The sequence below is a fragment of the Aegilops tauschii genome, chromosome 2 (genome assembly GCF_002575655.3).
Source record: "Aegilops tauschii subsp. strangulata cultivar AL8/78 chromosome 2, Aet v6.0, whole genome shotgun sequence".
Lineage (NCBI taxonomy): Eukaryota > Viridiplantae > Streptophyta > Magnoliopsida > Poales > Poaceae > Aegilops > Aegilops tauschii.
In genome coordinates this window covers 432,819,152-432,833,148 of record NC_053036.3, presented here as the reverse complement: position 1 = coordinate 432,833,148, position 13,997 = coordinate 432,819,152, and the positions used below count along the sequence as shown (strand labels likewise).

The 13,997-nt window shown below is 50.0% G+C and overlaps 1 protein-coding gene across 1 annotated transcript; it reads left to right on the top strand.

The window, feature by feature from the left end:
* Window positions 1-12,381: 12,381 nt before the first annotated feature.
* LOC141041092 (uncharacterized) lies at window positions 12,382-13,377 on the top strand. The gene has a single exon (XM_073507204.1). The coding sequence runs from the start codon at window positions 12,382-12,384 to the stop codon at window positions 13,375-13,377; it is 996 nt and encodes a 331-aa protein (XP_073363305.1).
* Window positions 13,378-13,997: the final 620 nt, after the last annotated feature.

The following is a 13,997-nucleotide window of genomic DNA, read 5'->3' as shown; positions in this document are numbered from 1 at the left end:
GAATGATATATGTGATGTATGAGATTGATCATGTTCTTGTAATAGGAATCACGACTTGCATGTCGATGAGGATGACAACCGGCAGGAGCCATAGGAGTTGTCTTAATTTATTGTATGACCTGCGTGTCAATGAAAACGCCATGTAATTACTTTACTTTATTGCTAACCGTTAGCCATAGTACTAGAAGTAATAGTTGGCGAGACAACTTCATGAAGACACGATGATGGAGATCATGGTGTCATGCCGGTGACGAAGGTGATCATGCCGCGCCTCGAAGATGGATATCAAAGGCGCAAGATGACATTGGCCATATCATGTCACTTTATGATTTGCATGTGATGTTTGTCATGTTTACATCTTATTTGCTTAGAACGACGGTAGCATAAATAAGACGACCCCTCACTAAAATTTCAAGAAAAGTGTCCCCCCTAACTGTGCACCGTTGCGAAGGTTCGTTGTTTCGAAGCACCACGTGATGATCGGGTGTGATAGATTCTAACGTTCGCATACAACGAGTGTAAGCCAGATTTACACATGCAAAACACTTAGGTTGACTTGACGAGCCTAGCATGTACAGACATGGCTTCGGAACACAAGAGATCGAAAGGTCGAACATGAGTCGTATAGTAGATGCGATCAACATGGAGATGTTCACCGTTGATGACTAGTCCGTCTCACGTGATGATCGGACACGGCCTTGTCGACTCGGATTATGTATCACTTAGATGACTAGAGAGATGTCTATCTGAGTGGGAGTTCATTAAATAATTTGATTAATTGAACTCATTATCATGAACATAGTCTAAATTGTCTTTGCAAATTATGTTGTGGATTAATAGCTCGCGCTTTAGCTCCTTGTTTTAATGCGTTCCTAGAGAAAGACTAAGCCGAAAGATATTGTAAGCAATTGTGCCGACTAGGGCCGTAGTCTGAGGATTGTCCTCACTGCTACACAGAAGGCTTCTGTCCTTGATGCACCGCTCGGTGTGCCAACCCCTTTGGCGTCGTCCGTGGATGTTGTAAACATCTGGCAGACACGTTCTGATGACTACCTCATAGTTTAGTGCGCCATGCTTTGCGGCTTAGAGTCGGGGCTCCAAAAGCATTTTGAACGCCATGGAACATATGAGATGTTCCAAGAGCTAAAATTGGTATTTCAGGCTCATGCCCGTGTTGAGAGGTTTGAGACCTCTGACAAGATCTTTGCCTACAAGATGGAGGAGAATAGCTCAGCCAGTGAGCATGTGCTCAGAATGTCTAGGTACTTCAGTCGCTTGAATCAAGTGGGAGTTAATCTTCCAGATAAGAGAAGTGATTGACGGAGTTCTCCAGTCACTATCACCAAGCTAACTAGAGCTTCGTGATGAACTATAACATGCAAGGGAAGTTGATCCCGGAGCTGTTCGTCGTGCTTAAGGCCGTAAAGGTAGAAGTCAAGAAGGAGCATCAAGTGTTGATGGTTAACAAGACCACTAGTTTCAAAGAAGGGCAAGGGCAAGAAGGGAAACTTCATGAATGGCAAGCCAGTTGCCGCTCTAGTGAAGAAACCCAAGAACCCAAACCCGAGACGAAGTGCTTCTATTAGGGGAACGGTCACTGGTAGCGGAACTGCCTCAAATACTTGGTAGATAAGAAGGCTGGCAACTTCAACAAAAGTATATTTGATATATGTGTTATTGATGTGTACCTTACTAGTACTCCTAGTAGCACATGGGTATTAGATACCGGTTCAGTTGCTAATATTGGTAACTCGAAACAAAAGCTACAGATTAAACGGTGACTAGCTAAGGGCGAGGTGACGATGTGTGTTGGAAGTTTTTCCAAGGTTGATGTGATCACCATCGCACTCTCCCTCTACCTTCGGGATTAATGTTGAATCCAGATAAATGTTGTTTGCATTGGTGTCTGTGTTGAGCATGAACATGATTAGATCATGTTTATTGCAATACGGTTATTCATTTAAGTCGGAGACTAATGGTTATTCTGTTTACATGGATAATACCTTCTTTGGTCATGCACCCAATGTGAATGGTTTATTGAATCTCGATCGTAGTGATACACATGTTCATGACATTGATGCCAAAAGATGTAGAGTTGATAATGATAGTACCACTTTCTTGTGGCACTGCCGCTTAGGTCATATTGGTGTAAAGCGCATGACGAACCTCCATGCCGATGGACTTTTGGAGTCACTTGATTTTGAATCACTTGACACATGCAAGCCATGCCTCATTGGCAAGATGGCTAAAACCCCGTTTTCTGGAACAATGGAACGGGCAAGTGACTTGTTGGAAATCATACATGCTGATGTGTGCGATCCGATGAGTGTTGATGCATGCGGTGGATATCGTTATTTTCTCACCTTCACCGATGAATTGAGTAGATATGGGTATATTTACTTAATGAAGCGTAAGTCTGAAACGTTTGAAAAGTTCAACCAATTTCAGAGTGAAGTTGAGAATCATCATAACAAGAAGATCAAGTTCCTACGATCTGATCAAGGGAAAAGTATCTGAGTTATGAGTTTGGCAATCACTAAAGACAAGGTGGAATCGTTCCACAGTTGACGCCACCTGGAACACCATAGCGTAATGGTGTGTCTGAACATCGTAATCGCACCCTATTGGATATGGTGCGATCTATGATGTCTCTTACCGATCTACCGCTATCATTTTGGGGTTATGCATTATAGACAATTACATTCACTTTAAATAGGGCACCATCTAAGTTCGTGGAGATGACACCGTATGAACTATGGTTTGGCAAGAAACCTAAGTTGTTGTTTCTTAAGGTTTGGGACTACGATGCTAATGTCGATAGGCTTCGGCCAAAAAAAGCTCGAACCCAAAGCGGAAAATTGTGTCTTCATAGAATACCCAAACAAGACGATTGGGTATACCTTCTATCTCAGATCTGAGGGCAAAGTGTTTGTTGCGAGGAACATGTCCTTTCTCGAGAAAGAGTTTCTCTCAAAAGAATTGAGTGGGAGGAAGATAGAACTTGATGAGGTTGTTGAACCTTTACTTCAACCAGAGAATAGCGCAGCACAGAGAAAAAAATGTTTCTATGGCACCTACCTCAGTTGAAGAGAAAGCTAATGATGATGATCATGGAGCTTTAGATCAAGTTACTATCGAACCGCATAGGTTGACAAGGGTGTGTACAACTTCTGAGTGGTAGCCCTGTCTTAAAGGTCATGTTGTTGGACAACGATGAACCTATGAGCTATGAAGAATCCATGGTGGGCCCGGATTCCAACAAATGGCTAGGAGCCATGAAATCCGAGATAGGATCCATGTATGAGAACAAAGTATGGACTTTGGTGGAATTGCCCGATGATCGGCAAGCCATCGAGAATAAATGGATCTTTTAAGAAGAAGACAGACGTTGATGGTAATGTCACCATTTATGAAGCTCGAATTGTCTCAAAGAAGTTTCCGACAAGTTCAAGGAGTTGACTGTGATGAGACCTTCTCAATCATAGCGATGCTAAAGTCTGTTAGAATTATGTTAGCAGTTGCTGCATTTTCAGTTACGAAATCTGGCAGATGGATGTCAAAACAAAGTTTCCTTGACGGTTTCCGTGAGGAAAGGCTGTATGTGATACAACCAGAAGGTTTTGTCGATCCTAAGGATGCTAAAAGGTATGCAAACTCTAGCGATCCTTCTAAGGACTGGAGCAAGCATCTCGGAGTTGGAACATACGCTTTGATGAGGTGATCAAAGCATTTGGGTTTATACAAAGTTTGCAAGAAACTTGTATTTGCAAGAAAGTGAGTGGGAGCACTACAACATTTTGATAAATATATGTGGATGACATATTGTTGATCAGAAATGATGTAGAATTTCTGGAAAGCATAAAGGGTTGTTTGAATGGAGTTTTTCAAAGGAAGACCTGTGTAAAACTGCTTACATGTTAGGTATCAAGATATATAGAGATAAATCAAGACGCCTGATAAGACTTTCATAGAGCACATACCTTGACATGATCTTGAATGAGTTCAAGATGGATCAGTCAAAGAAGGAGTTCTTGCCTGAGTTGTAAGGTGTGAAGTTAAGACTTGAAGCTCGACCATGGCAGAAGAAAGAGAAAGGACGAAAGTCGTCCTCTATGCCTTAGCCATAGGCTCTATACGATATGCCATGTTGTGTACCGCGATGTGCCTTGCCACGTGTCTGGCAAGGGGGTATAAGAATGATCCAGGAGTGGATCATTGGATAGCGGTCAAAATTGTCCTTGGGAATAAGGAAATGTTTTCTCGATTATGGAGGTGATGAAGAGTTCGGCGTAAAGGGTTACGTCGGTGCAAGCTTTAACACCTACCCGGATGACTCTGAGTAGCAAACCGGATACGTATAGTGGAGCAACCATTTGGAATAGCTCAAAGTGGAGCATAGTAGCAACATCTACAATATGAAATAGAGATTTGCGAAGAACACACGGATCTGAATGTTGCAGACCCATTGACTAAAACCTCTCTCGTAAGCATAACATGATCAAACTCTAGTAAACTCCTCGGTGTTAATCACATGGTGATGTGAACTAGATTATTGACTCTAGTAAACTCTTGGGTGTTAGTCACATGGCGATGTGAACTATGAGTGTTGATCACATGGCGATGTGAACTAGATTATTGACTCTAGTGCAAGTGGGAGACTGTTGGAAATATGCCCTAGAGGCAATAATAAAATGGTTATTATTATATTTCCTTGTTCATGATAATTGTCTATTGTTCATGCTATAATTGTATTGACCGGAAACCGTAATACATGTGTGAATACATAGACCACAACATGTCCCTAGTAAGCCTCTAGTTGACTAGCTCGTTGATCAATAGATGGTCATGGTTTCCTGGCCATGGACATTGGATGTCATTGATAACGGGATCACATCATTGGGAGAATGATGTGATGGACAAGACCCAATCCTAAGCATAGCACAAGATCGTATAGTTCGTTTGCTAGAGCTTTTCTAATATCAAGTATCATTTCCTTAGACCATGAGATTGTGCAACTCCCGGATACCGTAGGAATGCTTTGGGTGTACCAAACGTCACAACGTAACTGGGTGGCTATAAAGGTGCACTACAGGTGTCTCCGAAAGTGTCTGTTGGGTTGGTACGAATCGAAACTGGGATTTGTCACTCCGTATGACGGAGAGGTATCTCTGGGCCCACTCGGTAATGCATCATCATAATGAGCTCAATGTGACTAAGGAGTTAGCCACGGGATCATGCGTTATGGAACGAGTAAAGAGACTTGCCGGTAACGAGATTGAACGAGGTATGGGAATACCGACGATCGAATCTCGGGCAAGTAACATACCAACAGACAAAGGGAATTGACTACGGGATTGATTGAATCCCTGACATCGTGGTTCATCCGATGAGATCATCGTGGAACATGTGGGAGCCAACATGGGTATCCAGATACCGCTGTTGGTTATTAGACGGAGAACGTCTCGGTCATGTCTGCATGGTTCCCGAACCCGTAGGGTCTACACACTTAAGGTTCGGTGACGCTAGAGTTGTTTTGGGAAATAGTATGTGGTTACCGAAGGTTGTTCGGAGTCCCGGATGAGATCCCGGACATGACGGGGAACTCTAGAATGGTCTGGAGGTGAAGATCGATATATTGGACGAAGGGTATTGGAGTCCGGAATTGTTCCGGGGGTACCGGGTGACGACCAGCGTGTCCGAAAGGGGTTTCGGAGGCCCCGTCAAGCGTTGGGGGGCTTATGGGCCAAGGGGAGGGGGAACATCAGCCCACTAAGGGGCTATGCGCCCCTCCCACCCCATCTCACGTAACATGGAGAGGTGGGGGCGCCTCCCCTAGGACATCCACCCCTCCCGGCTTGGGGGGGCAAGTTTCCTAGGGGTGGGGGCGCCCAAACCCATCTAGGGTTTCCCCCGTGGCCACCGCCCCTCCCCTAGGTAAACCCTAGGGCTCCTCCTCCTCCCCCCTTCCCCCTATATATAGTGAGGGAGAGAGAGGGCAGCCGCACCCCTTCCCTGGCGCAGCCCTCTCCTCCCCCAACTGCTCCTCCTCCTCCGTAGTGCTTAGCGAAGCTCTACTGGAGAACCACGAGCTCCATCACCACCATGCCGTCGTGCTGCTGGAGTTCTCCCTCAACTTCTCCTCTCCCCTTGCTGGATCAAGAAGGAGGAGACGTCCCCGGGCTGTACGTGTGTTGAACGCGGAGGCACCGTCCGTTCGGCGCTAGATCGGATCTTCCGCGATTTGAATCGCCGCGAGTACGACTCCATCAACCGCGTTCTTGTAACGCTTCCGCATCGCGATCTTCAAGGGTATGAAGATACACTCCCCTCTCTCTCGTTGCTAGTCTCTCCATAGATTGATCTTGGTGACACATAGGAAAATTTTGAATTATTACTACGTTCCCCAACAGCTTGTAATTGAGAACACATCGCGATCAGCAACATTGTAAGAATCTTAACCATTCATCTTCAAGTAACAATCTCTACAATGTCTTTTTCTTGTGATTTATTCACGATCTGTGAGTAAGCCCTTTGGGTAAGGGCCGAGGCCTAGCCTCGTCGCCCCATGTGCGCGTGTTAAGGGATTATATGTTTACTTTGAGTTAACCTTATTTATATGTGTTGCACGATGATTTTGTCTCTTGTCTCTACCTCGATCATAGGGCTTGCAGTTACCCAAGATGTCGAAGATCGAACAAGGACATGTTATCGAGAGAGGGAAGTGGAAGGCTATGTCGAACGTCGGCGGCAATAAGATTTGTACAGTAGCTGAAAGCAATTCTCTAGGGGGTAGATAAAGTGCAGTCATTACACGCGTCAATGAGTATGTCTGGTTATTCCTTAATAACTGAGGTAACCCTATGTGCCAGAAAGGCCTTGTTTGGACAATAGAACCTCAATATGTTGGTAGTCAGTCGTGGGGTTATTTACAAGCATCTTCCGCAACAATATGTTGGCAAGATATACGTAAATGTGTCTACCAAGAACATGTTTAACATCTCGATAGGTTCCCGAGCGCAACACAGCTGCAAGTCAAACATCTAGCCCTGGTTTATTTGTTTTATTATTGTTTTCTAATCACCTCTACAAGTTTGATCCAGGAAACCAGAACTCTTTTTAGATAATGAGCTCCTATAAAAATCCCCTTGCTAAAGATTACTTCCTGTGTAAGGATGACAATTTTACCAATTGGCATGTGTACACATGGGTACCCGAACCACATGGATATGGTATGGGCAGATTTTCTTGCCCATGGGCGGTCCCCAAATCCTACCGGACTAGTCGTCGGTAGGGCATGGGTAAGATTTTGTGCCCATAGTACGTTGTGACCCTACGTGATTATCTTACAAGTGCGTCACATGTGTAATAAACACTAAGCTCCGAGTCTATATATAATTAGCTCTATTTCCCACCCCCATCCTTCTCCTGATAACAAATTCTGCAACCATAGAAACCTCTCGGTGACTGGCACCTCCACCACACATTGGACCAGCAATTACGCCACCACCCTTTGATGTTGTGTTGCTCTGGCATAGATACCCATAGGGTATGCGCATAGAGTGAATATTTAGTCGATGGGTAGGGTATGGGTTCAATTTTAAGCCCATGAGAAATATGGGCATGAGATTATTTTACCCACACCGTACCCTACCCATTGTCATCCTTACGTGTGGGTTTGATAAACCTAGGGTCTCTACGAGAAAAGTCAGAATCTACATATGTAATCCATAGCCACCGACAATATTTAAATGGCTGATGTGGCAGAACCGGGAAAATAGACCTTGCCAAAGTGGTTAGGGTTGGAGATGGTTGAGTATAAAGGGAATGTTTGATCCAATGGCGCATCTTGACACCTTGTGGCCCAACATCTTCTTGAAAACCAGGGGCATCTATTCCAAACTGTTGGTGTGTGGAAACATGGTTGTTGGCCGCCATCGCCGATTCCCACATATCGTTGCATCCTGGACCATGCTATTGTGGCAACAAGAGAACGAAGAGGAGAAGAACTCAGGGCTAGTTTGGATGGTGTCCACAACGTCATGCCTGGAAAAAATAAGTGCCTGGACTGAGCCTGAGAAGATGGTATTTATTGCCTGGTCAGGCTAGCGTGTGCTGTATGCGTTTGGTTCGTGACCTGCCTGGCGGCTACTAATCTGGTCCTGTGTTTTTTTATTTGAACAAGAAACCGCCCATATACAAGTGCTAGTAGTTGATTAGAGCAACTCCAACGGGCCGACCCAAACGAACGGCGCTTTTGTCCGCTTTTTGTCTGTTTGGGTCGGCCCGGCGAACACAAACATCCAGCGCTGTGTTTGGGTCGGCGCGAGCGTCCAACGCTGGCCCGACCCATTTCATCGGCGTGCCCAAAAAAAGTATTGCAAGCATTTTGAAAATAAATACATGCATTTAATTAAACATAAAAGCCGGCCACGAAGGCCGGCGAGAGTCCACATTACATTAACTAAAACACTAAAAACTAGACGACGCGCTGCCCTAGGCGTCCTCGTCGGCGGCGGCGTTTGCATCGGGACCGGTGAGGTCGATCAACATCGGCGCAGGGCCGGCCCAGGGGAACGCCGTGTTCCAGACGGCGGTGATGTCGGGCTTTGCCGCCGCTGCCTGGGCCTGGCGCGCCTCCTCTTCGGCCTCGCGCTCAAGCATCTGCAAGCGCTCGCCCTCCCGGCGCTCCTCGGCCAGCCGAATGCGGCGCCAGTGGTCGAGGTAGGCCGCCTCCTGCTTCTCCGTCGCCCCGAGCCAGATCGGCGGAGCGCTGACCCACTCGCGCACTACTCCGGCCCAGGAGTAGCGCTCGAGGTAGGCCGGCTCCTCCGGCTCGGCTTTGGGCGGGGACGGCGGGGCCACCGGCGGCACGATGAAGTCGCCCGCCGCGGAGAGGGCCATGGCCTCCGCCATGGTAGCCTCGAAAGCCGCCTCGTCCGCCTCCCTCCACCGCTCCTCCTCGCTCTCCTTGATGGCCGCCTGGTAGGCAGCCTCGGCCTCCTGGTCCTCGTCGCGGACGACGAGCGCGGGCGGCGGCAGGCTGTGGTCGACGCGGTGTCGCCTCGCCTCCTCGTGCTCGAAGGCGAACCATCGAGCCCAGTTGGGCGAGTCGACGGCGAAGTGCGGGTCGGTGCGCTGCTCCGACGTTAGCAACGCCCGCCGGCGCCGCACCTCCTCCGCATGGGCCCTCGCCGTCCGCGGCGCCGCCGGCACTGGGATCCTCTCCGGATCCAAATGTCAGTCATGCGGCAGCGTCACGTCCGGATACAGCAGAGGCACGCGGTGGTGCCAGTGCCACTCGGCCTGGTGCAACGGCACGTTGATGCGCTGCCTCTGACGGGGAGCGCGCGCCGGCGCGGGGAGGGAGGGGAAATGGCGGGCGGGGGCTTTGCCCTTGCGGCTGCTGCCGATGCCGGAGAAGAAACCCATGCTGGCGGTGGCTAGGGTTGTCGCCGGCGTGGGGCAGGGGTGGCCAGATGGGGACAGGGGGCGAGTGGTAGTGGATGAGGACGGCCCCGCCGCACGCCCGGCTTAAAAAAGGACGACTGTCGTCGCTGACGTGGGCTCAAGATGGGCGGTCGTCATAAATTATGTTAGACCGTCGTAGTTGGACGACCGTCAGGTGAGGACGTGACGGACGCCGAGCGGACACGATTTGAGTTTGGGTCGGCGCGTTGGGCCGCCACTTTTGTCCACGCCGACCCAAATAGACGCGGACGAACGAAATGGGTCCCGTTAAAGTTGCTCTTAGTACTCCCCAGGCAGATGTTACGGCCACCAGGCGTCCAAGTTCCTAGGCCTGGGCCAGGCTAAGCACATGCCTGGACCCTATGGGTCAGGCTAAACACATGACAAGACTTCTCAGGCCAGGCTAGTACAGCCATGTCCAGGCTGTCAACCAAACAAACCCCAGGCAGAATCTAGGCACGTGCCAGGCCAGGCCATGCGCTGTGAGGAAGGAATCCAAACACACCCTCATTCCATTAAAGAAGTGCCAGAACTGTGACCTAAGGAGGACGAATTTTGCTGACTTCCTCAACTCTTTCCTCGCACGCACACGTTGCACTTGATTAGGCTTCATCCAATTACTTGCACAAATCATGTACCCTAGGATTTATAGCTAGCTAATGGACATCATGTACTGGGCAGAAGTCGTACTTGGCCGCGCAAACTGAGGACCATGCTTTCGACGAAGAAGAATGGAAGAGATTTTTCATGTGGGCAGCTTGTTTGAGGAGTTAGGTTTAATGGAAAAATTGTTCACACATTTTTTTTTATTTTCTTAAAATTGAAAAGTTAAATTTTTGAGAGATTGTTTGGGGAGTTGAGTTTTAGAGGAAGTGCTACTCTTAGGACCGCAAGTCTGGGTGGTCGACGACGTGGGGAAGAATGAGTGTAACAACATAGAAGATACACAAGCCTCCCAATTTTGATCCGAGCGTTTTAAGAAATGGATTGACACTTTGGCCTCCTTTGGTTTGAAGTAATTTTGTAGGAATTATATAGGATAGAAATTTTGTAGAAAAAGTTCCTTTATAGTCCTTTGGTTTTTGGAATAGATTCCTATTTTTATGAAGGAATTCTTCCTATCCTCTTGAAGCCTAGACTTAATGAAAAAATATCAGTTTTACTAAAGCACATCTAGATGTGCCATAAGTATTGCACATCTAAGTCCTATATCATTGATCTTGCGTTGAGATTCGTGTGAATATTTCTTTTTCTTTTTTCTTTTTTTCTTTATGCTTGATTCACTCACTTAGATGTGCAATAAGTAAGGCACATCTAGATGTGCCCTAGACAATCCCAAAAAATATATGTATAATGTTTGATTTTTTTCTATAACTTTTCTATTCCTATGATTTTCCTGAGGCCTTTGTTTTTACTCCTAAAGACGCGGTTTCTCAGTAGGCCGCGAAATGATCATGCCATATATTAAATGAAAATAAGATAATTTATTATCATATATGTTGTTCATAATTTTTTCTATTTTATTTACCAACGAACATGAAAACTTAATTAAGTGCAGAGAAGATTTAGGCCTAATTATGTCACGTGGTCGACTATGTGTTAAATATCTTATATTTTTGGCAAAGGTTCCCAGCATATTCACCTTAATTTTTTTTTCATCCATGGATTTTTAATTTTTATCATCTCATTTAGCTCGAAACTAGCTCGAGATCGTTATAAACTGAGCACGAGTCATGTTCTACAGCTCGATCATGAGCTTCACTTAGTTTGAGCTTGCTCGAATTTTTATATGAGTTGAGCTGAGCCAACTCCAACTCGCTCGAGCTCGACTTGATTACAACCCTACTCACGTACCATTGTGTGTGCGTGCTGGGCACCAGATCAAAGTTTCACGAGCCGGATCCGGACCTCGAAGAACAGCAGGCGCTTCTGCCCGCCGCGGCGGACGAGATGCGGCTGCCGCCATCGGATGGCGGCTCCTGCAAGGCGTGCTCCTGCGCCTCGCCCACGGCGGCGCGGACGCTCGCGCTGGTCGTCCTCGCCGCTGGTGCTCTGTTCGCCGCACAGCTGGTGTTGCGGGAGGAGTACCTCCCCCTCACGCTCTTCGCGTCGCATACGCTCAGCTTCTGCGTCCTTACGTCGCTGCTGGGGCTGTGCGTGCTCCCGGAGGGCGGAGCCCGGCGCCGGCTAGCGTGGGCGCCAGCGGTGGCCGCGCACGTGCTGCTGTGGTCGTTCGCCATGGCGCTCATGGTGAGCCTGACGCTCTGGGTGGTGAGGATCGCGCCAGCCGTTCTCGGCGTGCCACTGCTCGGTCTGCCCATGGCCGTCATCTTCGCCTGCTTCGACGAGCTTGTGCTGTGCCTGTGGCCTGGGAAAACTTTTTGGTGGAGACCGGCTCCAAACTTCCTCCGTTGTGTACCGGGTACCATCTGCCGCCACATGCCTGCGCTGTGTTAGCTTAGTAAGCTCCAGGCGACGTGGGTAGTATTTTCATTTGAATAAGCCTTGCATGTGTGTGTTGATGTGATGTAGGCATGCAGCATGCACGAGGATTAGCCGGGAGGCCGAGTCGTGTGCACGATCGCCCCGCGCTCGTTTCTTTTCTGTTTTGCTTTTGCCCGGTCAGTGTGGCGAGCTAGCGATGCGGTCATCGTGGGATGGCGCGGTGAAACCGGATCGCAGCAGACCGGCCGGGCTAGATAGCTAGACTTCCTTGTAAACAGAATAACAGATGAGATAATAGATCATACGGAAAAGCTGGGGTTCCGCCTGGCGACCAAAACCTCTGTCTCGTTCATCCTCTGTCTCTCACTCTCGCTCGGTCTCGATCGCATCGACTACGACAATTGGCATCAGAGCTTGGTGTTTGATCCTGCTCCGGTGGCCGGCGGTGTTTGATCCGTGGCGGCGCATATGTCGGGCGACGAGTCAGACGGGAAGAGCAAGGGCGGCGCAAGATCACCGACGAAGACGCCTTCACCCAAAGCGCCGCTCGCGCGCCTCACCGGCAGCGGCAGCGGCGAGTATCGGGTGGTGGAGCGCGTCGTGCCGGAGGGGACGGGCTCGTCCATGATGCTCACGCGCACGAACTATCAAGAGTGGGCGTTGTTGATGCAAGTCAAGTTGCAAGTCGCCCGCGTCTGGTCTGCGGTGACTGACGACGCCGCCGACGAGAATGACGACCGTCGCGCGCTGCAGATTATACTCACCGGCGTTCCGCCGGAGATGCTGCGCGTGCTGGCCGCCAAGGACACGGCGAAGATCGCGTGGGAGACTATCAAGACCATGCGGATGGGCAGCGGGCGCGCCCGTGAGGCCAAGGCACAGGTGCGCCGGCGGGAGTTTGAGGATCTCAGGTTCAAGGACGGCGAGTCCGTCGAGGATTTCGGACTGCGGCTTTCGGCCCTCATCGCCGATCTGGAGCTGTACGGCGACCCGGTCACCGAGCACAGGGCGGTCCAGAAATTCCTCCGCGTGGTGCCGCGCTGGTACCGCCCGATGGCCATGGCGATCGAGTCTCTGATCGATCTGAAAACCATGACCATCGAGGAGCTCGTCGGCCGCCTCTCCGCCTGCGAGGACCACTACGAGATTGACGACGGAGCGCAGAACGGCGGGCGCCTCCTGCTCACTCATGAGGAGTGGCTCGCCCGCGAGAAGGTGGGCAGCGGCAGAGGGTCGTCGTCAGGCGGCAGCAGCAACACCGGAAAGGGCAAGTGGCCCGCTAAACCTAAGGGTCCGGGCGGTGGCAAGTTCGCGCCGGGCAACGCCGGGGCAGGCGGCTCTGGCGGAGCCGGTGGCAAGAAGAAGAAGGGCAAGTGCCACCACTGTGGCATCCCGGGGCACTGGAAGAAAGAGTGCCGCACATGGCTCGCGAGCAGGAGCAGAAGGGCAAGCCGGAGCAAGTGAATCTGGTACAGTCTGACGCGGAGCATGATCAAGGTCTCTACATGACCGTGGTCACCACCATCGACACATCACAGCTCGTCGCGCCCCAGGAGGTGTACCTCAACGAGGAAAAGGTCCTCCCTATGCCGTCCCTGGTCGGCGTGTGGTTCTTCGACACCGGGGCCAGTAGTCATATGACGGGCGACCGACGCGTGTTCTCGGCGCTGGATGAAACCGTGCGTGGCACGGTGAGGTTCGGCGACGGATCTGTGGTGGCGATACAAGGGCGCGGTTCTGTGGTCTTCCGTTGCCAGAGCGGAGGCCAGCGCGCGCTCACCGGCGTCTTCTTCATTCCAAGCCTACGCACCAACATCGTCTCCGTCGGGCAGCTTGACGAGGTCGGCTGCACCATCGACATCAAGGACGGCGTAATGGCCGTCCATGACCCATCGCGGCGCGTACTGGCGCGCATCAAGCGTTCCGCCAACCGTCTGTACACCGGAGTCCTAGCGGTGGACGCGCCGGGGTGCCTGATGGCGATCGGGGACGACGAGGCCTGGCGGTGGCACACGCGTATGGGCCATCTTCACTTCCGTGCGCTCCGGGCCATGGGGACCAAGGAGATGGTGCGGGGGATGCCC